The sequence below is a fragment of the Camellia sinensis genome, chromosome 3 (assembly GCF_055761805.1).
Source record: "Camellia sinensis isolate YWXY chromosome 3, ASM5576180v1, whole genome shotgun sequence".
Taxonomy (NCBI): Eukaryota; Viridiplantae; Streptophyta; class Magnoliopsida; order Ericales; family Theaceae; genus Camellia; species Camellia sinensis.
In genome coordinates, this window is record NC_138963.1 from 73,755,254 (window position 1) to 73,777,428 (window position 22,175).

Below are 22,175 nucleotides of genomic sequence, written 5' to 3' on the forward strand. Positions count from 1 at the left end.
ATTAAAATTAGGGATTTTGGTTTGTTGTTGTTTGTGTTAAAATTAGAAATTTGATTTGTGCTAAAATTAAAAATATTAATTTGCAGTGATTAATATTTAAATTAGGGATTTTAATTTGTTATAATTTGTGCTAAAATTAAAAATTTTGATTTGTTGTGATTTGTGCTAAATTTAAATTTTTTGATTTGTATTAAAATTGAAAATTTTGATTTGTGGGGGTTTGTGATTTTGATTATGAATTTTTATTTTGATTTTTAGTTTTTTCAAACAGTCATGGAGAAATATTTTTTTAAAGAATCAAAGTTATAATCATCTCTTCCTCAAGAAGAAGATGATAATTATTCTTCCGCAAAATTAAGTCGCATAGAAATCAACTTAGTAGACCTTCTTGTAGATCCAAGACTACGACTTTCGGATTATGGACTATAATGCTAATGATCGAAACCAAATTCGTAGAGCATATATACAAAAAGGTCCTTGTCAACCTCGTGATCATAATTTTCCACAAAAATCATTTGGACAAAAATTTCGGGGATTTAATCAGGCTTGGTTTAGTGAATTTCCTAATTAGTTGGAGTATAGCGTAGCAAAAGATGCAGCATTTTATTTATGATGTTATCTTTTCAAACTCGATATTAGAGATCAAGTTGGGGGTGATTCTTTTGTTGGTGAGGGTTTCTCAAATTGAAATAAAAAAAGAAAAAATTCAAACTCATGTTGGAGGTCCCAATAGTGCTCATAATCAAGTTTCGAGTAAATATCAAGACTTGTTAAACTAAAACCAACATATTCAAACGATTTTTTTCAAACAATCTGATCAAGCTCAAATTAAGTATCGAACCCGTTTGATTGCATCAGTTGATTGTGTCGAATTTCTTCTAAGATAAGGACTTGCGTTTCGTGAACATGATGCATCTGAAAATTCAAGTAACCAAGGAAATTTTCTTGAACTTCTCAAGTTTCTTACTAATCATAATGAAGATGTCAAAGTAGTTGCATTGGACAATGCTCCACAAAATCTCAAGTTAACATCTTCTGATATTCAAAAAGACATTGTAAATGTGGCCGCATTTGAAACTATTAATGTGATTATTAGAAATCTTGGTGATGCACTTTTTTCTATTTTGATTGATGAAGCCTGTGACATATCAATCAAGGAGCAAAAGGCAGTTGTAATACAATATGTTGACAAAAAAAGTCAAATGATTGAGCGCTTTTTAGATATTAAGCATGTTGCTAATACGAATGCTAACTCACTTAAACAAGCTGTGGAAAATTTATTCTCCAAACTTGGATTAAGTATTTTCAAATTGCGGGGTCAAGGATATGATGGGGCTAGTAATATGTAAGGTGAGTTCAATGGTCTTAAAACACTTATACTGAAAGAGAATCTTTGTGCATATTATGTTCATTGTTTTGCTCATCAATTGCAATTGGTACTTGTAGCTATGGCAAATAATCATAATCAAATTGCTTTACTTTTCACTTTGATTTTTAATGTGGTGAATGTTATTGGAGTATCATGTAAACGCTGAGATATTGTTAGGGAGAAGCAAGCTGTAAAAGTTGTGAAGACACTTAATACTGGAGAGATATCTAGTAGGCAAGGCTTAAATTAAGAAACTAATCTTAAATGTGCTGGTGATACACATTGGAGTTCACACTATGGTACTTTAGTCAGCTTGGCTAGTATATTTTCAACAGTGATTGATGTGCTTGAAATGATTTCAGAGGATGGTTCAAATTTAAAATAATGAGCAGAAGCAAATGTATTGTTGGACTCAATTCAATTATTTGAGTTTGTATTCAACCATCATTTGATGAAAACGATGTTGACTATTACAAGTGAGTTATCGCAAGCACTACAAAGGAAAGATCAAGACATTGTTAATGCCATGAATTTAGTTCAAATTTCTAAAGTATGACTCCAAAAGATGAAAGAGAATGGGTGGACATCTTTACTTGATGATATTTTGTCTTTTTGTGAAAATCATGAAATTGATGTTCCTCAAGTAGATGATATGTTTGTAGCTCGAGGGAGAAAAAGGCGAAATGTTCAAGAAATTACAAACTTACATCACTATCGCACTGAGTTATTCTACATTGTTTTGGATATGCAAATTCAAGAACTAAATGCTCGTTTCACTAAGTCGAACACTGAGTTGTTAATTTGTGTGGCATGTTTAAATCCATCTAACTCTTTCTCTAGTTTTGACAGAAAAAAGTTAATTCATCTTGTTGAATTTTATCCCAAAGAATTTTCTTCAGTGGAGCTCATGATACTTAATGATCAACTTGATACATATATTATCGACATGCTATCTAGTAGTGAGTTCTCAATGTTGAATGGAATTACTGATCTTGCTAAGAAAATGGTGGAGACTGGAATAGACAAAGTATATCCATTGATGTATTTGTTCTTGACTTTAGCATTAATCTTACCTATTGCAACTGCTATTGTTGAGAGGGTATTTTTAGCTATGAATATTGTGAAGAATCAGTTGCGAAACTGAATCGGTAATGAATGGATGAATGATAGCTTGGTTGTCTACATTAAGAGAGATATTTTTGATAGCATTGACAATGATACTGTCATAGAAAGATTTCAAAAGATGGAAACTTATCAGGATCAATTGTAAAAGTTTAAAATTAAAAACTTTTGTAATGAATATTAATTTTTAATGTTTAATATTAGCTCGAAAAATTATTATTATGTTATTGTTATTGATTGAGAAAGAAAAATTTTGTGATTATAATTAATAAATGCCCCCGTATACTCAATTCTTTGGTATAGAATAAAAAATTCTTTGGCATTGTCATAGTGTATATATATATACTCAATTCATAGTACTAATCAATCTTTAATTGTCACAGCATACGTGTTTGTATCCCCACATATCAAACGAAACGACGATATTTAGTAGGTATTAACGAACATCCAATTGGTCAAAGCCGTAATCCTTCAATTTATTGTCCAATAGATTTATAGAGTCAAGAGTAAATTACAAATACACTTATGAGATTTGCTTAATATATGAATTGTCATTTATAATTTTAGAAATTACAAATATCAAATTGTTAAAAAAAAAATTATTTAATAAAATTAACAGAAAGATAAAATTATTAATTTCTCTTTGATACAACAATAAAATTACAAGAAGTGTTAATTAAAATATATTTTTGACATCATTAAAATTGTTATTTGACTTAATAATTTATAAATAAAATGGATAATTTGTTATGCGATTAGCAATTTGAAATAGCGAAATGTAATTTTTAAAACTACAGAGAATAATTCGTATTTTAAAAAAAATTCAAGAGGTGTATTTATAATTTATCCTAGATTCAATTATTATCAAAAAATTATCAACAATTTTATACTGAAAAGTGATGTATGATTTGTTAGAAATGGTTAAGAAATTCTGCACAAAATCAGAATTTTTTGTTAACTTTGGGCTACAATATAAATAAGACCCAAGTACCGGTTATGGCGGGCATTAGTGGTAACACATTCTATGTCGCATTGTGATTCATATAGTATATTTGGTTAATCAAAACCATTATCAGGTAAATAGGAAATTGATGCCAAAGCAAGCTCCATGAATATGATGTTTTGGTGGGTTTTCCAAATTGAAGAAAGGAAAACTTGTCCCACATTGGTTGGCTAGACTAATATTGTATAGGTTTATAAGCCTTGCGATTGGACCTTGGGGTAGGCCCCAAGGGGCACTCAAATTTTGAAGACGGGTGATTATAGGCAGAGTGGGCTATTGGACCAAAAACAAACACACACGCGCCGCCATTGTTATCCGTCCGGTCGGGGCATGGTGCGAGGTTGGGTTAGGCTTGTGTAGTCCAATACTTATCTTTTTGGGCAAAAAACAAACACACGTGTGCCACCGTCCGTCCGTCCGTCCGTCCGATCGGGATAGGTGCATGGTGTGAGGTTGGGTTGGGCTTGTGTAGTCCAATGCTTATCTTTTTGAGGCAAAAAATATTTGAATTTTATTTTTTCTAAAATTAAATTTTTACCGGTTGGTGTCATAACCCGCTCCCCGTACCCAAGGGTTAAGCATTGTGATGGCCAGTAATTGAAGTTACCTCCAACCAATTCTTGCACAAATTAATAAACGCGAGCGGAAATAATATTTAAGTGAGGGTACCAAAATAATTATCGGAGTTTCTATTTTTATTACAAAATTTATTGACCAAAAGGCCGATATTCACATATAAACATATTATAAAGAGTAATGATTCATCCCCCCTTTTCCCCCCACCCCCTTTGACCCCCTCTCTCTCTCATTGGTTACCTTTTCTTTTTCTTTTTCTTTTTTTTCCTGCTTCTCCAATCACCCCCTGCCACATGGCAAAGGGGGTGAGGGGGTGACCCCCAAAAGGGGGTCCCAAGCATTATTCTATTATAAAAGTGCTGTGTGTGTCTATTTCGCAGTCCCGTATCTAAGACTTTTCAAAAGCTATTTCTGAATTGCATTGGTTCCTGAAAATTGGTGAACAGCTATAAGCACATGGCAAAGTGAGAAATATTATACCAAGAGTATAACGGACACAAAATAACCATGGATAGTTATGTAACTAAAATATTTAAGATAACTTAGTCTGAACAAATAATCATTTAAGTAGCAAAACTGAGATTATGTAAATAAATAACCATAACCACCGTATCGAACAAAACAGAACAAAGGTCACAGGAGTGACAATCAGAACAGAGATACGGATTCAAGAGGTAGCTCGTACGGATCATAGAGGTGGCTCACACAATAGTATAGCATTTATCTCCGCACAACACTTTGCTCCGCACAGAACAGAGGTCAATAGATCCATGACAATAGAGGGCCACAAAGTGACCAGACAGAAGCCGATGGTTATTTAAGTCCCTCAAGGCGTAGGACTCCGGTGGTGGTATTTACAAAACATAATTATATTTAAGGTCATTATCAAATATTCTTTAAAATTTAACCAAACATATCCATGAGTTTTATTTTAACAAATAAAGTGCATAAATTAATCTACGTAATTGAAATATTAATATAATTTATAATAATTTATAAAACATAACTTGTACAAAATAAATATGGTAAGACAAAACATACGTAAAATATATTATGGTGACTCAAGGTATAATATAACTTATCTTAATATTGACCCTTACTATTTTTTTCTTATTTTTACTACCTTCTCACGGATGTTCCTCCACTCTAATTTTTCTTTCTATTTCCTTTTCCTTTCTTTACTTCTTTTCATTCATTTCTCTCTCTTTTTTTCCTTCATTTTCTTCTAGTTGATCACCTCCTCCCTATAGGGAGGCAAGAACATAGCTACGTGGCCAGCGCGTATCTCTCTCCATATTTGATAATAAATTCATGGATTTATATTTATCTTTAATAAATATTTAAGATAATTATACTTTGATCCAGTTTTTTAATATAATTATATAAATAAATTAATCTCTAATTAAATTATACTCTATCATATACCAATAGAAAATTAATTATTTATTTTACTACCACACCCATTATTATTATTATTATTGTTGTTGTTATCAATATTATTATTTATTTACTCTTACTTTTATATTTATTTATTTACTATCTTTAACTTTAATTTGGCCCAACTAGTATTATAATTCCATATTTCTATTAATTTGGCCAAAAATAATAATCCCTAATTAATCCCATATTTGATAATCCCATGCCAAATTAGATTCTGTATTTATTATTATTTATTTATAATATATCATCACATACAACTATAATACTAGTATAAAATTTAAGGAACAACTTAAATTTCCGAGTTGTTAAAGTTGGAATTTAAATTTCGGCTTGAAATTCAAAATAAATTACGAATTGACCCCAACATTTCTAAACGTTACCAGTTTGGTCCATTGCACCTTTTCAACATTTTTCCTTCAACCCGAACAAGTTCTTTTCTTGTTCAAGTCTGTTCCGAACAGGTTCTTTGCTTAGCCACCAATTCTTCTATAAATAGACAAGTCCTTCATTTGGTTTTCAATAAATTTTCGTTATTTATTCTGCTTCTGCTTCCTGCATTTTGCTGCATTTATTTTTTGTGAGAAAAAGTATAAACACAAAGTATGTTCGCTGGACATTTAGTTTGTAATGCTGCTACTAATTGTCGTTAATCATTTTATCTTGGGAGATAGATGTCCACATTCTGAAAGTATCGTGGAGAGAACGAATCTGTCTTAAGGAGACAATATTAAATACTAGACTTGATTGAATTTTCAGAAAGTAATATTGTAAGTAGTTTGTTTACAATTTTCATTTATGGTTTCATTTTTTTTTTTATGTTGGTTTTTTAGATTCTGTTTTGTTTTTTGTAACAAAATAAGAATATGTTTTTCCATATTTTATTTTTTATATTCTGTTTTGATTTAAGTAATCAAACAAACTTTCTTCTTCCTTAATCTATTCTTCGAATATAGTGAAGATTGGCTAACAATCTTAAGACGGAATTCGTTTCTTCATTTTATTCAAAATTCTGATTTTATTTTCTGGTTTTTGTAACTAGAAAATTGTATTGCTTCTAAGATTTTTGTAATCAGATTTGATAGCTACTGAAACTGGTACCTTCAATCTGGTTGTTACACCAACACCGATCGTTACCCAGAACCCTGTTCAAATTCCTTTGAATCATTGAGAGAAATTGAACAAATTTAACGGTACAGAGTTTAAGAGATAGTAGCAAAAAATGCTGTTCTATCTGATAACTCTTAATCTTGTTCGGTTTCTCCATGAAAATGTTCCAGTACTTAAAGAGGATGAAAGTGATCGGTAAGTTGTCGTAGTGGATGCTTGGAAGCATTCTGATTTTTTTTTTTGCAAGAATTACATCCTCAATGGCCTAAACAACATGTTGTATAATGTTTACAGCTCTCTTAAAACAGCAAAAGAACTGTAGAATTCTTTAGAGAAAAAATACAAGACAGAGGATACCGGCACGAAGAAATTAGTCGTTGGAAAATTTATGGACTTTGTCATGATTGATTCTAAAATGGTTATTAGCCAAGTGCAAAGTCTCCAACTCATCTTGCATGATATTCATGCTGAAGGTATGTGTCTCAACGAATCTTTCCAAGTTGCTACAGTTGTAAAAAAATTACCGCATGCTTGAAAAGATTTCAAGAACTACCTTAAGCATAAACGCAAAGAGATAACATTGGAAGAACTGATTATCCGATTAAGGATTGAAGAGGATAACCGAAATGTTGAAAAGAGGAATGGCAAAAATCCCATTAAGTCCAAGGCTAATGTAGTGGAACAAGTGCCCAAACCACACAACAAGAAGAGGAAGTTTGCTAGAGATGATCCTAAACGAGGTGATAACAATGACAATAAAAAGTTCAAAAAAAAATACTATAACTATGGCAAGACTGAATATCGTGCATCTAATTACCGACGCCTTAAGAAGGATCGCGGACGTACAAGCAAAAAGACTACTAATCAAGCCAATGTGGCAAAACTAGATTACATCTCTAACGGAGTAAATGACATCAATCTTTCTGCTATGGTGTCCGAGGCTAATTTGGTTGGAAATCCCAAGGAGTGGTGGGTTGACGCTAGGGCAACTCGTCATATTTGTGTGGATAAGAAGATGTTCTCTTCATATAGTGAGGCTGCCAATAGGGAACAACTTTTCATGAGAAATTCTTTTACTTCTGCCGTGGCTGGACAAGGAAATGTGGTATTGAAAATGACCTAGCGGAATGAACTTACGCTTAACAATGTGTTGCATGTACCAGACATTCGCAAGAATTTAGTTTCTGGATCTTTGTTGAGTAAAAATGGTTTTACGCTTGTGTTTGAGTCTGATAAATTTATACTAAGAGTGGCATGTATGTAGGTAAAGGGTATATGAGCGATGGGCTAATGACTGTTGTACCAGTTTCTGCTATTAATAAAATTAACACAGCTTCTGTTTATATTCTTGAGTCATATTTATGGCATGGTAGATTAGGATATGTAATTTTGATGCTTTGCGTAGGCTTAATGGTTTGGATTATATACCAAAATTTCAAATTGATCCTAATAATAAATATGGAGTATGTGTAGAAGCGAAATTAACTAAGGTACCATTTAAATCAATTGAAAGAAAAACTGAAATTGGTATAATCTCAATAGCTTATCTAAAGTCTAAGGAGAATATCGCGGATCCGTTAACAAAAGGTTTAGCAAAAGAGTAAGTGTATAGTTCATCGAAGGGAATGTGATTAAGGCCTACTACATAAGAGTCATCATAACGGTAACCCTACTTAAATGACTGGAGATCCCAAGAACTAAGTTCAAATGGACAATTAAGTTATGTGTGGCTCGTCAGAAATCACTAAAGGATTAAAATCCTTATCCATTCCTATGATGAGAGTGATATTTGCAACAAAAGTTATATATAGGGAATTAAGGGTAAGCTTTGCTTTTAATGATTATTTATATCTTGACTTAGGAATACAAAGTCAAGATGAGTATAAGGGATACTCTTAATAAAAATCACCTATATGAGTGTCGAATTGGGGTTGGTTCTATGAGAATAAAGAAACTAAATTCTCTAGAGCACTCATGAACAACCAGGAACATTGAAGACCAAAATGAACACAACTGTGAAAACCACGATGCGTCAGAAGATATTTTGTGTAAAATCTATTGTTATAGCTTACATTAACGGCTAAACAATTCAAGGCATCGTGTCTATTGATTAGCTAGTAAATCCGATAGGTTATCACTAGGGAATATTTAAGGCCAAAAGCTACCAGTCTTGATGCAAGATATTTTTGATTTATACTCTCTCGACAAATTCTGCCTATTGTTGCATTTTCGTTGTCATCAAATTCCATTCATGTGAGGGATTGTTAGAAATGGTTAAGAAATTCTGCACAAAATCAGAATTTTTTTGTCAACTTTGGGCTACAATATAAATAGGACCCAAGTACTGGTTATGGTGGGTATTGGTGGTAACACGTTCTATGCCGCGTTGTAATTCATGTAGTGTATCTGGTTGATCAAAACCATTATCAAGTGAATAGAAAATTGATGCCAAAGTAAGCTTCATGAAACTGGTGTTTTGGTCGGTTTTCCAAATTGAAGGAAGGAAAGCTTGTCTCATATTGGTCGACTAGGCTAACATTGTATGGGTTTATAAGCCTTGAGATTGGACCTTGGGGTAGGCCTCAAAGAGCACTTAAGTTTTGAAGAGTGAAAAGTTATGGGCAAAGTGGGTTAGACTTATTGGACCCAAAACAAACACACATGCATCGCCACTGTCATCTGCCTGGTCAAGCGGGTTGGGTTGGGCTTGGGCGTTGGTACGAGGTTGGGTTGGGCTTGTATAGTCCAATACTTTTCTTTTTGGGCCAAAAACATTTGATTTTTTAAAAAAAAAAATTAAATTCTTACCAGTTTGAATTTGAATTTCGGTTTGAAATTCAAAATAAATTCCAAATTAACCCCAACGTTTCTGAATGCTAGCAGTTTTGGTCCATTGCACCTTTTCAACTTTTTCCCTCCAACTCGAACAGGTTCTTTGTCTATTTAAGTCTATTCCAAATAGGTTCTTTACCTGTTCAAATCTATCTTGAATAGCCACCAATTCTCCTATAAATAGACAAGTCCTTCATTTGGTTTTCAATAAATTTTCGTTATTCATTCTGCTTTTCCTTCCTGCATTTTGCTACATTTATTTTCTGTGAGAAAGAGTATAAATACAAAGTCTGTTTGCTGGACATTTAAGGCCTCGTTTGGAAACAGGCTTTTTTAGTAACTTTTTGACTTTTTGGCTAAAATATGATGTAAAAAAACTAGTATGTTTGGAATGAATTTTTGATTTTTTACGAAAAGATGTGCAAAAAGTAGAATGAAAAAGGAATCTTTGACTTTTTAGTATAGGTTATTAACCTTTTGATTTTTTTTAGTAACTTTTTAGCTTTTAGGCTAAAAAAGATACTTCCCAAACGAGGCCTTAGTTTGTAATGCTGTTACTAATTGTCGTTACTCATTTTATCTTGAGAGATAGACGTCCACATTCTGAAAGTACCGTGGAGAGGACAAATATGTCTTAAGGAGACAGTGTTGAAACCCGGACTTGATTGAATTTCCAGAAAGTAATACTATAAATAGATTGTTTACAATTTTCATTTCTGGTTTCATTTTTTTTATGTTGATTTTTTAGATTCTGTTTTGTTTTTTGTAACAAAATAAGAATATGTTTTTTCATATTTTTTTTTTTATATTCTGTTTTGATTTAAGTAATTAAACATTCTTCTTCCTTAATCTATTCTTCGAATACAAGAAAAATTTGCTAACATGATTTGGATTCAATTGTTGTATAGTAAAACCTACGCTTAAAATATATCTCGATCACATTATTTTTTGTGGATAGTTTTTAAAATTCATAGCATTGCTGGATAGATATTTGTGGCAGCATTCAAACGAGTTAACCAGTTGGTGAGTCAAATAGGAATGGCAACGGGGCGGGGCGGGGCCGGGGACTACCCCCCCCGTCCCCGATCCCCGAAAGTAATACTCCCCCCCGTCCCCGTCCCCGATCCCCGATGGGGACCCCTATCCCGGCCCCATCCCCGCCCCCGATCGGGGATCCCCGACCCCGGATAATCCCCGATTTTTTTTTTTTTTTTAATGTAAAACTCTATAAACATTAATAAACATTCTCAATCACCCTTCAATACTGGATGTATAAATTTTGAAATTTATCAATATCAACCCTAATAGCTTCATTTTTTTAATTAATTAAAACTGTAACAACATCCATAAATCTGTAGCAACATCTATCAATTGGAATATCATTTTTTTAATTAATTAGATCAATAAATATCAATAAACATCCATTTAAAAAACATCATCTGTAGCAACATCCATAAACAAAGCTATCATCAATAAATCTGTAACAACATCCATAAACAAAGCTATCATCAATAAATCTGTAACAACATCCATCCTAATCAATAAATATCAATAAACATCTTGTAGCAAAACATTAATAAACATTAATTCAGTAGCCCATACATACACAACCCACACACAAAGCATCCTGTAGCAACAAAATAACATAACCAAAACATGAACAAAATAACACAACCAAAACATGTGTCCAGCAGCACACAAGAAAATTCAACAAGTAGCAAATAAAATAATTAATCCCAAGCACAACCCGCAAGGGATAGGTTACCCAAAAATTGAAATTAAAAATAAAAATAAAAATATCCATTACAACAAAAAAAACAATTCCATTGTTTCTTCAAACCCATACAAACCACACAACTTCCATCATCTCCTTCAACTTGAACTCCTGTTAAATAACAAAAGGAAAACAAATAAATAATTAATACTAATAATAAAATGTAAAAAATGTTAATTACAACAAAAAAGATGACAACTAACACAAAAGTGGCACATGACTGATCCGACTCGATCTCATCATCATCATATATAGTTGCATAGCCCACCGATTCCAATGTTGAATTTCCTAAAAAGTAAAGAATATAAATTCAATAGTGAAATTATTCCATGGTAATATAAATAATAAAAAGTGAAATAATAATATGTAAACTGGATGAAATAATACCTTTCATCTCTTCACCCCACAACCAACTTTGTGCACACATTAATGCTTCTAATGTGTTTGGATGAAGTCTACTGCGATGTGGACTCACCAACCTTCCACTAGTACTAAATGCTGACTCAGAAGCAACAGTGGATACAGGAATAGCTAAAATGTCCCTAGCTATTGCCTGTAAAGTCGGATACTTCGGTCCACTAGCTTTCCACCAATTCAAAACATCAAAACCCGAAGTTCTCGGCAAAACATCATCTTCTAAATAATGGTCCAACTCTGATCTTACATTCTTCATTTTTTTACTTCTCTTTCTACTAATAAACAAATCAAATTCAGAAAGGGTCTCTGTAACAATTTCTGGATGAGCAGAAGAGTCACCAACAACAACATCAGTCTCCATACCAACTCGGTGCTGATACTCTTGTAACAAATCATAACAAATTTGACGAACCCTATCAACTTCATCTTCAGCTTTGTCTCCATAAAGTTTTTCAAAATAAAACTCCAATACACTCATCTTATACCTAGGATCAAGTACAAATATGATAATGAACAGAATGAGCAGTAAAATCCAAATATGAAACTGAACTTGAAGTCCTACTAGGCCTTCTCGCGTGCCATTATGATTGTGCATCACATAGAGAAATCAAATTTAATTAGTTAGCTAACTGACCTGCCACTTAGTTTCCTATGATGCTTTGGTATTTGGCAAAAATTATATAATTTTAGTTTCTTTGGCCAGTGATTTAATCATGCTAGTCTATGTGTTGGTTTTCTTTGTGTGTGTGTGTTTTTTAAAATTTGCAGGCAGGCACCATTCTTGATACTGCAGATCAACTTGTGGAAGAACAAAGCCTGGACTCTTTGTGTTCTGATAAGTAGGCATATCTGTTTTCCATGACTGTTTTTTGGTACATACATGCTTGGTGATTTTTAGGCTTAAACTCAAGGCCTAAAATTTTCAAATTAAAGTCAAGGCCCAAAACAGATTAAAATGTCCTAATGGCTAAAGATTTTTTTCAAATCTCTCAACTTTCTTTTTTCCAAATTCATTTTAATTTTCAGATTTTAAATTCAATCATACAGTTTATAATCTTTATCTTTGTGAAATAAAATGATCATATGTATAACAAAATATGAAGAATAGTGAATAGGCAGGTTCATGAATCTCACAAAATTACAGGTTTAGGCTCAAAGAATTATTAAGGATTGGGACGTTTTTGAGGGTGGTTGCCCCTCTCTGCAACACAAAAGATGATCAAATCAAGGAAAATAATTAAAAAAGCACTCAAATATTTACAGATCTAAATATTTACAGATACGGTTAGAGGCTGTTGGCACAAAATATTTACAGATCTAAACTCAAATATACAAAACATTTACAGATCTAAATACTAAACACTCAGATATATATATATATATATATATGTAAACCCTAGAAAGAGAGAGAGAGAGAGAGAGAGAGAGAGAGATACCGAAACAGAGAGAGCCGGAGGAGCGGCGGTAAGGGACGATCGGAGGATCGCCGGTGAGGAGGGAGGCTCGGCGGTGACAGATGAAAGAGAGAGGGAGAGACCAGTGGCGAGCAAGAGGGAGAGACCAGTGGTAAGCGAGAGAGAGAGAGAGGAGCGCCGTGGGTGAGTGAGAGGCTCGGTGGTGATGGAGGATCGCCGGTGAGGAGGGTCGCCGGTGAGGAGGGAGAGACCAGTGGCGAGCGAGCTGCGAGAGAGGGAGAGAAGCGCCGTGTGTGACAGTGTGAGAGTGAGAGGGAGTTTGGTGTGGTGTCTGATGAATGAAAGGAACCCTAATCAAGCATATGTGATATATATATATATATATATATATGTAAGGACAAAAAGGTAATTTCGTCTCGGGGAATTAGCGGGGCGGGGCCGGGGCCGGGGAGCGGGGCTGGGGCCGGGCCGGGTCCGGGTATGAAACATCTATCCCCGTCCCCGGCCCGGATATCATCGGGGATGAAATTTTAAATACCGTCCCCGGCCCATAGGGGATATTTTTCGATGAATAACCATTAAATTCGGGGACGGGGTCGGGTCACCGTCGGGCCGGTTTCAGATTGCCATCTCTAGAGTCAAACCCGCTTCCTCTATAAATTTTTTAATTATTATTTTAAATTTATTTTTTATAGAAAGCTGGAAAAGATAATTTGGAGACATCCAATACATTGGGAAGTTCGACTATGGGGCCCTGGAATGTTGGCGTAGAGATTGACTCAGTCAAAGAACAAAACGACTAATAAGTGCTTAGTTTTTTCAGCAATAGCAGAAAACAGTCTGTTCACCAATAATTTTTGAACATTCATATTCAAAGTCAAAAATTAGATTTATTTTTTTAATTTAATAATATAATGATTAATTAAAATATTAAAGATAATATTTTTTTATATCTTTTATGATTATTAATCAATCATATTACTTATACATTATTAAATTTAAAAGATGAGATTGTATATCATTTTTCACAGTTTCCTAACACTCCCACAACTCATCCATAGTAATGACTTGATTTGTGAAACTAAAGCCTTATTTGTCATAATTTTAAAAAGTCAAAAAATCACTATCTTATTTAAGTCGCATCATCTCTCTAACATATCACTTTAAATCCAACCTATATTCAACCCATATTTCATAAAAAGTCAAAAATACACTTATTTAGATCATTTCAAACCACCCGTAAGTTTCACTATAAAATCAATTAATGTTAATAGTTTTCCTTATTTCTTTTATGCCATTTGACACACTGCAACGTGTGGCCTTAATTGTGATAAATGTTAAACTTCAAGCAGAAAAATTTTAGAAACTTTAAAAATTTTATCAAATTTTTTACTAAATGTTTTGTATGGGTGAGACCCATCCTCTATGAATTCTATATAGATCCAATATTATGTGAAACATTTGATAAAATTTTTAGAGTTTCACATATTCTCTCGTATGATTACATTTTGGAAATTATTTTGTGAAGGGCGGCCACAAATACCTAATACATTTGACTACCCGTTACTACTTATCTAGAAAAGGCATTATATTTAATTTTAAAAAATTAAAAAAATAAAAAACATCATAACTTTCCGACATGACATAGAAGAATACTTAGAAATAAAATAGCTTAAATATGGATTAGATTTAGGCATATGGTAAGTACGTATCAACAAAGACAAAACTTTGCCGGATTAGTTTATGTGCTTAGAAAATATGATTTATTTATTTATTTATATTTTTTTTCATGAGGGTTAATATGTGTTTGCCTGGGCTTTGATGGGGAAGAATCGAAGCATGGGAATATAATAATTTATAGAAGTATTATATTCATATAATTTTTTTTCTTCACAATCTCTTGAGTTAGGTGAAAACATACAAAATAAATGTAAAAAAAATTTTGAAAAAATATTAAAATGTGGGTCAATTTTTTAAATTTTACTCGTCACGTAGATTTAAGAGATAAATTGTATGAATGAACTATTTTTCAATATTTAATTAATCAAAGATTTTTTTTTTGAAGGGGGGGGGGGGGGGAGGAACGTCACGAAACCGCGTGATCTGATAATAGGTGATGAAGACTATAATGCATAAAATATCCATGTTTGTTTCTGAAAGATGATACAACTATTTTGCCTATAACATTACAACTATATTTCATTACCTAATTGTACATGTGTGCTTGCTTTTCTTGGGTTCTTGGTGTAACCAAGGAATTTCCATGTTTGATAAAGCTATTTGGAGGAAATTGGTAATATGTAGGGTTAATTACACTCTCCTCTTCCCCGGAGGTTTAAGCAAAATACAATGAGTCTTATATTTTTAATATAATTATTTTTATCTCTCTTTTAATAAGATTAAAATGATCAAAATTAATGCAAATGGTGCATAGATACTGAAATAAACAAATATAAATATATATTTTAGAAAAATTCTATGATATACATCCCATATACTCTAGTTATGAAGTTTGTGTTATTTGTTTATGATTTATTGGTGTTAATTATGAATTCATTATGATTGATGTTGATTATGACATATTGTAATTATTATTTTGGTTATGATCAAAAATAATTGTACCTTAAATAATATTTGGTTATGACTAATTATTATTAATTTTTTTAGTTATGACTGAAAATTATTTATTTATGACATTTATAAAAATCAACACCAATATCATAATTTGTATATAATATACAACCTTTTGAGGAGGTGTATTCTAGAATGATCCTAAAAGATGGAATTAGTAATAGTGCAATTCAAATATTGTTAATCTCGTGATCAAGGTACTCATCACATCATTTTATTTAGGGAAGTCAAGCCTTAGGTTCATTTTTTAATATCTTGAATCATTAAGCTCAAATTCTAATATTTTTTAGTCAAAATGACATAATTTGTTTAAAATGGTTATTATTTATTGAAATTAATCTATCTATCTATCTCTTAAAAATTATCCTATCTCTTGAAATCACTCAATTTGCCTATTTGCTAAAATTCACAAAAACCTATTTTTCTATTGAAATTCACCAAACAACCTATCTACTGAAATGTGACACATGTCACTCATTCAACCTTTTATCTGTTGAACATTACACATTTATTTACCTCACCACACCACCACTTGTCGTTGCCGGCAATTTTTCCAGCCAATTTTTCAACTACTTTTCCTATGTCGAGGACTTTTTTTGATGACTTTTTCTGGTGTCAATGATTTTTTTTTCAGTGACTTTTTTTGGCTTGTTTTTATCACCAAACAAGATTTTTCCTTGAGTTTTTAATACCTTATACACTCTTTAGGATGGATTTTTCCAAATTTAATGGTAAAAAATAATCATCACCTTATTCTAATCTCAATTTAAGAGAACTTGAGAAGCATGTGGGGCACACCCTGAAAAGGTTAATATTATCGGATTAATCTAATTTTTTTCATAGATGATATACATAGACACAGAACATCTTACAAAATAAATTTTTCGGATTATCGAAACGAGACCCGTAGTGAACTCCACATGCCCCACAAATTCTCTCAAATATTTAAATTTGAGAGAAGCCTAACTCATATAATTATCTCATATAATTATGTCTTATTAGTCCAAACTTGAATCCTACGGTACTACCAATTTAACTGTGCAAGAAAATCATAATCATTATCCTATACTACATGGATTCCAGTATCTAGTGTAGATGCATGTCCGAGCATCACACTTTTATAAATCTAAATCTTAGAATATTAGAATATGTATAAAGTTGGATATAGACATAAATACTTATATATTACATATTATCTTATATAAATTACTTGAAGTTCAATAAGATTTTTAAAATTATATATATATATATATATATATATATATATATATATATGAAATTGCTATCTCTTATCCATGTGAGAAGATTAAAATATTTTTTAATAGCAAACAAAAGTTTCCCTTTTTTCAATTATCATAAAAAAATTAAATAATATAAGTGTCTAAATTGACTTTGGATGTCAGATACAAATCCACACCCTCATATTTACAGAAATTTCAAAACATGGAAGAGTCTGTGTGTAATAGAATTATTGTCAGACATAGTCAAGTGTCGTTTGTATTATCTTTGAATTGTTAATCACCAAATTTATCTAATACCATCTTATATTGTAAATCATTAACATAGAGAGAAAATATATTTACCATTTATATTATCAACAATAACATGTAATTCAACATTGCCACTTGGAGCAAGTAGGACTTGAGCATTAGCTTGACCTAAAGTTTTAATTTTTATTTTGGGCTTCAATTGAACTTGAAATGGATGAGTTTGGTCAAAGTTTTTTTTGGACAGAATTTGAACTGATGATAACCATGATGTCTGTTCATGAATTGCCAGATGGAATTTGAACATGTTCCATGGAGTCAAAGACTTGAAACCTTTGTTTACTTTTATTTTAATATAATTATGTTATAATAAATAAATAAATAAAAAACCCTTGAAACCTACGAACATATTTGGTGTGTGGGTGATTTTCTGACCACACTGCCCGCCTAGTAATCAGCTGGAGAGCACCGGCAGAATAGATGGCTTCAGCAAACCTGTAACAGAAAGAAAGGGCTCCGGCGGTGGCTCTTCCACCCGGGGGCACTCCGACGATCAAGTCCGTATATCTCTCAAAGATAATCAAGTGCTAAACTCACAAGCTTGAGTATAAAACTGTGTACCTTAGACCCATGGGGGTGCCTCTCTTTTATAGTTTACTAAATCCAAGTCCCACTAGAAGTCTGACTTCTATGGACTCCAATTCAATGTTAACTTTGGACTCTTCAAGGGATAAAGATAAACTCCCTAAGAGTTTTATCTTTATCTTAGCAAAGTCTTCTCTTTACTCTAGGACTCTTGTCCCTTATCCGCTTATCTCGGATTCCGATATCTTCAGAGATCACCTCGGCCTTGCCTAGGTAACCTCGGCATAACTACCAGGACACGTGGCACCTCGGCTTACACGTCGGCATCACCATGCCACGTGTTGGTATTCAGAAAATACATCTCCACAACTGCCCCCTAGGTTCTATTACCTCGGCATTCTGAGGTGATGGAACCTATTTCTGTATTTTCTTCCAGTACCTCGGCGTGAGAACTTTTCGGCCGAGATCATTCATTTTAGGCCGACATGCCTTCATCAAAGAACAAGAACTCAAACGAACTCCTCCACGCGCATGAGCTGTCATGCATCTTTTCTCAACCGTTCCCCTTACGTGCTTTATCCTCATTGGCCCATGTCTGTGACGCGCCTGAAAATTGTATTTCACCCATCTGCGCCGTCTGACGTGTGCGTTGCTCCAGGCGTAATAAATGCCCTGCTTTTTGCCGCCGTTTCAAGTTTTTTACAAAACTTTTCTCTCTATCTTCATTTCTTTACTTTTGCATTCGATTTTCTGGCTCTCTCTCTCTCTCTAAACTTTCTCAAACCCGCCATTGCTCTTGCTCCAAGCTCTGCAACTGCCTTCATTCTTACATTCCAGCGAAGCTTTCGTCGCTCCGTCTTGTCTGCAACCGTTGCCTTATCTCGGCAACTTTTATTCCGGTTTCATTTGTTCTGGTAAGCCTCTGTTCCTCTTATTCCCAATTTATTTTATGTGCTTTCGTTTACTTATTGCCATTATTGTGCTGTTCAAACCTTTAATTTGCTGAACTATTCATCTGGATGCGTCTTTTCCATGATTTTACTCATATCTTGAACACTTGCACTGTTTTAATACTTTTCTTGCCACTGTTCTTGACCTTTTACTTCTGTATTTTTTTCGCTTTTGAGAACCATACCTCTGTTCTTCGTTTCTGAAACGTCATTCTTTGTTTCTTGTTTTCTGTTTTTCCTTTCCAGATCTGTGCCTTTGATCTTTATTTTCATAGCTCTTAGGCTTGGGATTTGTTTGTAGAACCTTTAATTTAGGGAAAACTGAAACAATCCTTACCAGCATATACCTAGGGTTTTGTCGAGGTCCGGATAACCCCTTAAGAACACCTTTCTTTCTGAAACCTAGCCCTTTGTTTTTAGGCCGACGTTATGGGTATGTGGAGACATAGGGTAGATACCCCAACCAAACTTAAGTACTTTAGGCGGGAGTTCTCTATTCTCGCCGATGTCCATCTGAGGCTAGCTGAAGATAGTGACTCTATCATGCCCACAGATGATTCAATGCCCTTTTCTATAGTAGCTTTTACTGAGTACGGACTCCGGCTCCCACTTAACATTCTTTTTCGCAAAATTCTTCATTTTTACAAGTTGAACCCTATGCAACTTGCTATAAACTCTTATCGAGTGATCAATGGTATCATAACCCTAGCTAGACAGGAGAATGTTAGGATCACCCTTGCCGATGTACAATATTGTTATACCATGTGCCCTCTTAACCTGAAGGAAAAAGGTTACGTCTACTACCTCAAGCCGAGGTCTCCTGAATTCAAAATTGTAGCCGACCTCCCGGACTCCAACAAGGGAGCCGGGGATGACTTTGTCATTGCTTCGGGAAATTGAGAATTTGGTCCAGACGAAGATGTTCACCTCTACCCTCTTCCTCGAACAGTTAAAGAGGGCAAGGGTAAGAGCCCAGCGCCAATACTTAGTTATTTCTTTTCCTAGTCTTCAAAACTTTCTGTTTCTAATGTCTTGTTTGTTTGTCCTGCAGATCTTCATCAGCCACCAAAAAACTTCCGCCAATCCTTCTTCCCAGGAAAAGATTTAAAGAAGCTCCTAGATCTTCCAATCCACAAGCGCAAGGCTCCCCTGTTACTGAATTTTATTCTGACATACAAATCCACATTGCCCGACGTCCCAAAAAGAAAGAAGAAGAGCCTATCTCCTCCCTCTGCTACCACTCCACAAACAGCATCAACATCTCGGGCTGACCAAGGGTCAACCTCTGACCCAGCCGACCAACCATCAACTTCAGCCCCATACCTAATCCCAATACCAGAAAGAAAACGTCGGCGAAGACTCGTAAAAACTGCTGAGATGGGTCGCCCGAAGCCTGTTGCCCAAGATCTCCTAGCCGACCTTCCCACGGATGTTGACGCTCAGCCGCCGCAAACCATGCCCCCACCAAAGCTGAAGAGAAAAAAGGCTCAGCCTAAGGCCAAAACTACTGAGGTTGAGGCTGAGGACGCTCTGCCCATCTCACACTTGGCTGAGAGTAAAAGAACTGCTTCTACTTCTGCAAAAAGGTCTGATGAGGCCCAGCCATCGGAATCCACCCAATCAAAGAAACCGAGGTCATTGTCTGCGACGACCTCGGTTTCCAAAGTACCAAAAGTCCCTTGGAGACCAAAAATTACTCTGGAAGATAAGCCAGTCCTAGCCAGCGACAGTGCCGATGACATAAACGTCGGCGTGGCCCTAAGTACTGCTCTACTCCTCCCAGGCGATCTTGAGCGAAACGCCAAGATGAGTGAGTATGAGAATTACGCCTTTATGCTGCAACACTCTGTCCAAGTAAGTGTCTTTGTGTTGAAATTTGTTTTCTCTCTTAATTTGTAAAGGTTTGTAACAATTTGTGCCTTGTGTTCTTTCAGGCCATCCAACATGCCCACTCCTTCTCCATGCAAGCTTTCGAAACAAGGGAGAAGTTGGCCGACATGAAGAGGGAGGTTTCTGTCCTCAAAAAGGAGAACAAAGCTGTTCTGATAAAGATGAAGAAGCTGGAAGATTAGGCCGAAGCTGCCACTAAGGCCCAACAGATGGCCGAAGAAAAAGTGGAGTCTGCTGAAGCCATCAAAAAAGTTGCCGAGGCCGAGAAGAGAGATGCCGAGGTAAAAAAGGCTCAAGTCGAAAAAGAGCTCGAGGAGGCCCTAGCCACTAAAAACGCCGAAATTACTGAAGCCGATGAAAAAGCTTACGCCCAAGGAATGGCCGATGTTGCTGAGGACTACAAACTGCAAGTTAGGCAGGCATGCAACAGGGGTTTTCCCTTGGTTGGATGTCCCTGGCCAAAAAGCTTAATGTTCTTGAAGATTCTCCTCTGCATAAGGCTGAAGCTATTCCTCTCCCATTCCCTCCTCCTGCTCCACCTTCAAGTCAAGCTAAAGACGAGTCAGAATCTGAGGCTGAGGATGAAGATAATAATGAAGATTAGGCCTTGGTGAGGAAATCCAAGGATGCTACTGAGGCCAAGTCCCTTCCTCCAACTGAGCGAGTCATGGACTTAACCTTTGATGAAGAGGGTGATGAGGTTGGAGAGGCGCCTAGGGAAGCTATTACAGGGCAATTATCATCCGACCTTCTCTTAGCTGAAAGAAGTCTTGACAAAACGCTTGCAGAGATTGATGCCGAACTGGCTGCAGAGAAGGCTGCCGAAATAGTTCCCCAGGAATCTGCCGAGGTCCAGACCCAAATCGCTCCTGAAACTAAAGAATCATAACTTGGATGTCTTCCGTACTCTTTTTGTTTCTTTGGATAATATAAGCTTTTCTGTACTTCTAGTTTTTGAAACAATGTAAGCTCTTCTAGTTAGCTGATGTATCTTCTGCTTCTGTTGGATACAACTTTATTTCTGGTAGACCGTAGTGCCTTCTTTGTATACAACTGCAACTGTTTTCGTCTGAATGCTTTAATCTTTAATTTCTCTTGATTGCGTCTGTATGATTCTATACTTGGAATATTTTGCATGCCTTTTCATTTTGCCTCCTTTGTGCAATCTTCTCGAGGTTACGTACCTCGGGTACAATAACGTTTTATTTCGGCAAGATACAGACCTGCAAACTCTTCATAAAGTCCAACAAGTGTTTAACATATACTGTTCAATGTTAACTTTGTAAGCTTCTTCTCAAGTTTCAATAAGTATTTAAACAGTGATCTCGGTCTAACCTACTTGTAAATTGCTACAAATTTCAACAAGTGCTATATACTGTAAATTTTTCTCAAGTTATAACAATGATCAACTTGTAAATTGCTACAAATTTCAACAAGTGTTTAAACAATATACTTAGTTTTTACCTCAACCTGTAAATTGCTGTAAATTTCAACAGATGATCACATCTCGGCTTAACATTATCTTGTAAATTGCTACAAATTTCAACAAGTGTTAAGCATCTTCTTTGGTTGGATCA

At 34.5% G+C, this 22,175-nt stretch overlaps 2 protein-coding genes across 2 annotated transcripts; one reads left to right on the top strand and one right to left on the bottom strand.

The window, feature by feature from the left end:
• The first annotated feature begins 1,934 nt into the window (after positions 1 to 1,934).
• LOC145821604 (uncharacterized) lies at positions 1,935 to 2,513 on the top strand. The gene has a single exon (XM_082918135.1). The coding sequence runs from the start codon at positions 1,935 to 1,937 to the stop codon at positions 2,511 to 2,513; it is 579 nt and encodes a 192-aa protein (XP_082774261.1).
• An 8,582-nt stretch (positions 2,514 to 11,095) lies between these two features.
• On the bottom strand, positions 11,096 to 12,134 carry LOC145822607 (zinc finger BED domain-containing protein DAYSLEEPER-like). Its single transcript, XM_082920054.1, has 3 exons — positions 11,611 to 12,134; positions 11,427 to 11,511; positions 11,096 to 11,334 (listed from the first exon to the last, which is right to left on the bottom strand). The coding sequence occupies exons 1-3, from the start codon at positions 12,116 to 12,118 to the stop codon at positions 11,322 to 11,324; spliced, it is 606 nt and encodes a 201-aa protein (XP_082776180.1). The 5' UTR covers positions 12,119 to 12,134; the 3' UTR covers positions 11,096 to 11,321.
• Positions 12,135 to 22,175: the final 10,041 nt, after the last annotated feature.

Coding starts and splice junctions, on each gene's coding strand:
- LOC145822607 (XM_082920054.1), bottom strand. CDS start 12,118: ATGAGTGTATTGGAGTTTTATTTTGAAAAACTTTATGGAGACAAAGCT. Junction 11,512..11,610: donor GTGGGGTGAAGAGATGAAAG/GTATTATTTCAT, acceptor TTTACTTTTTAG/GAAATTCAACATTGGAATCG.
- LOC145821604 (XM_082918135.1), top strand. CDS start 1,935: ATGAAAGAGAATGGGTGGACATCTTTACTTGATGATATTTTGTCTTTT.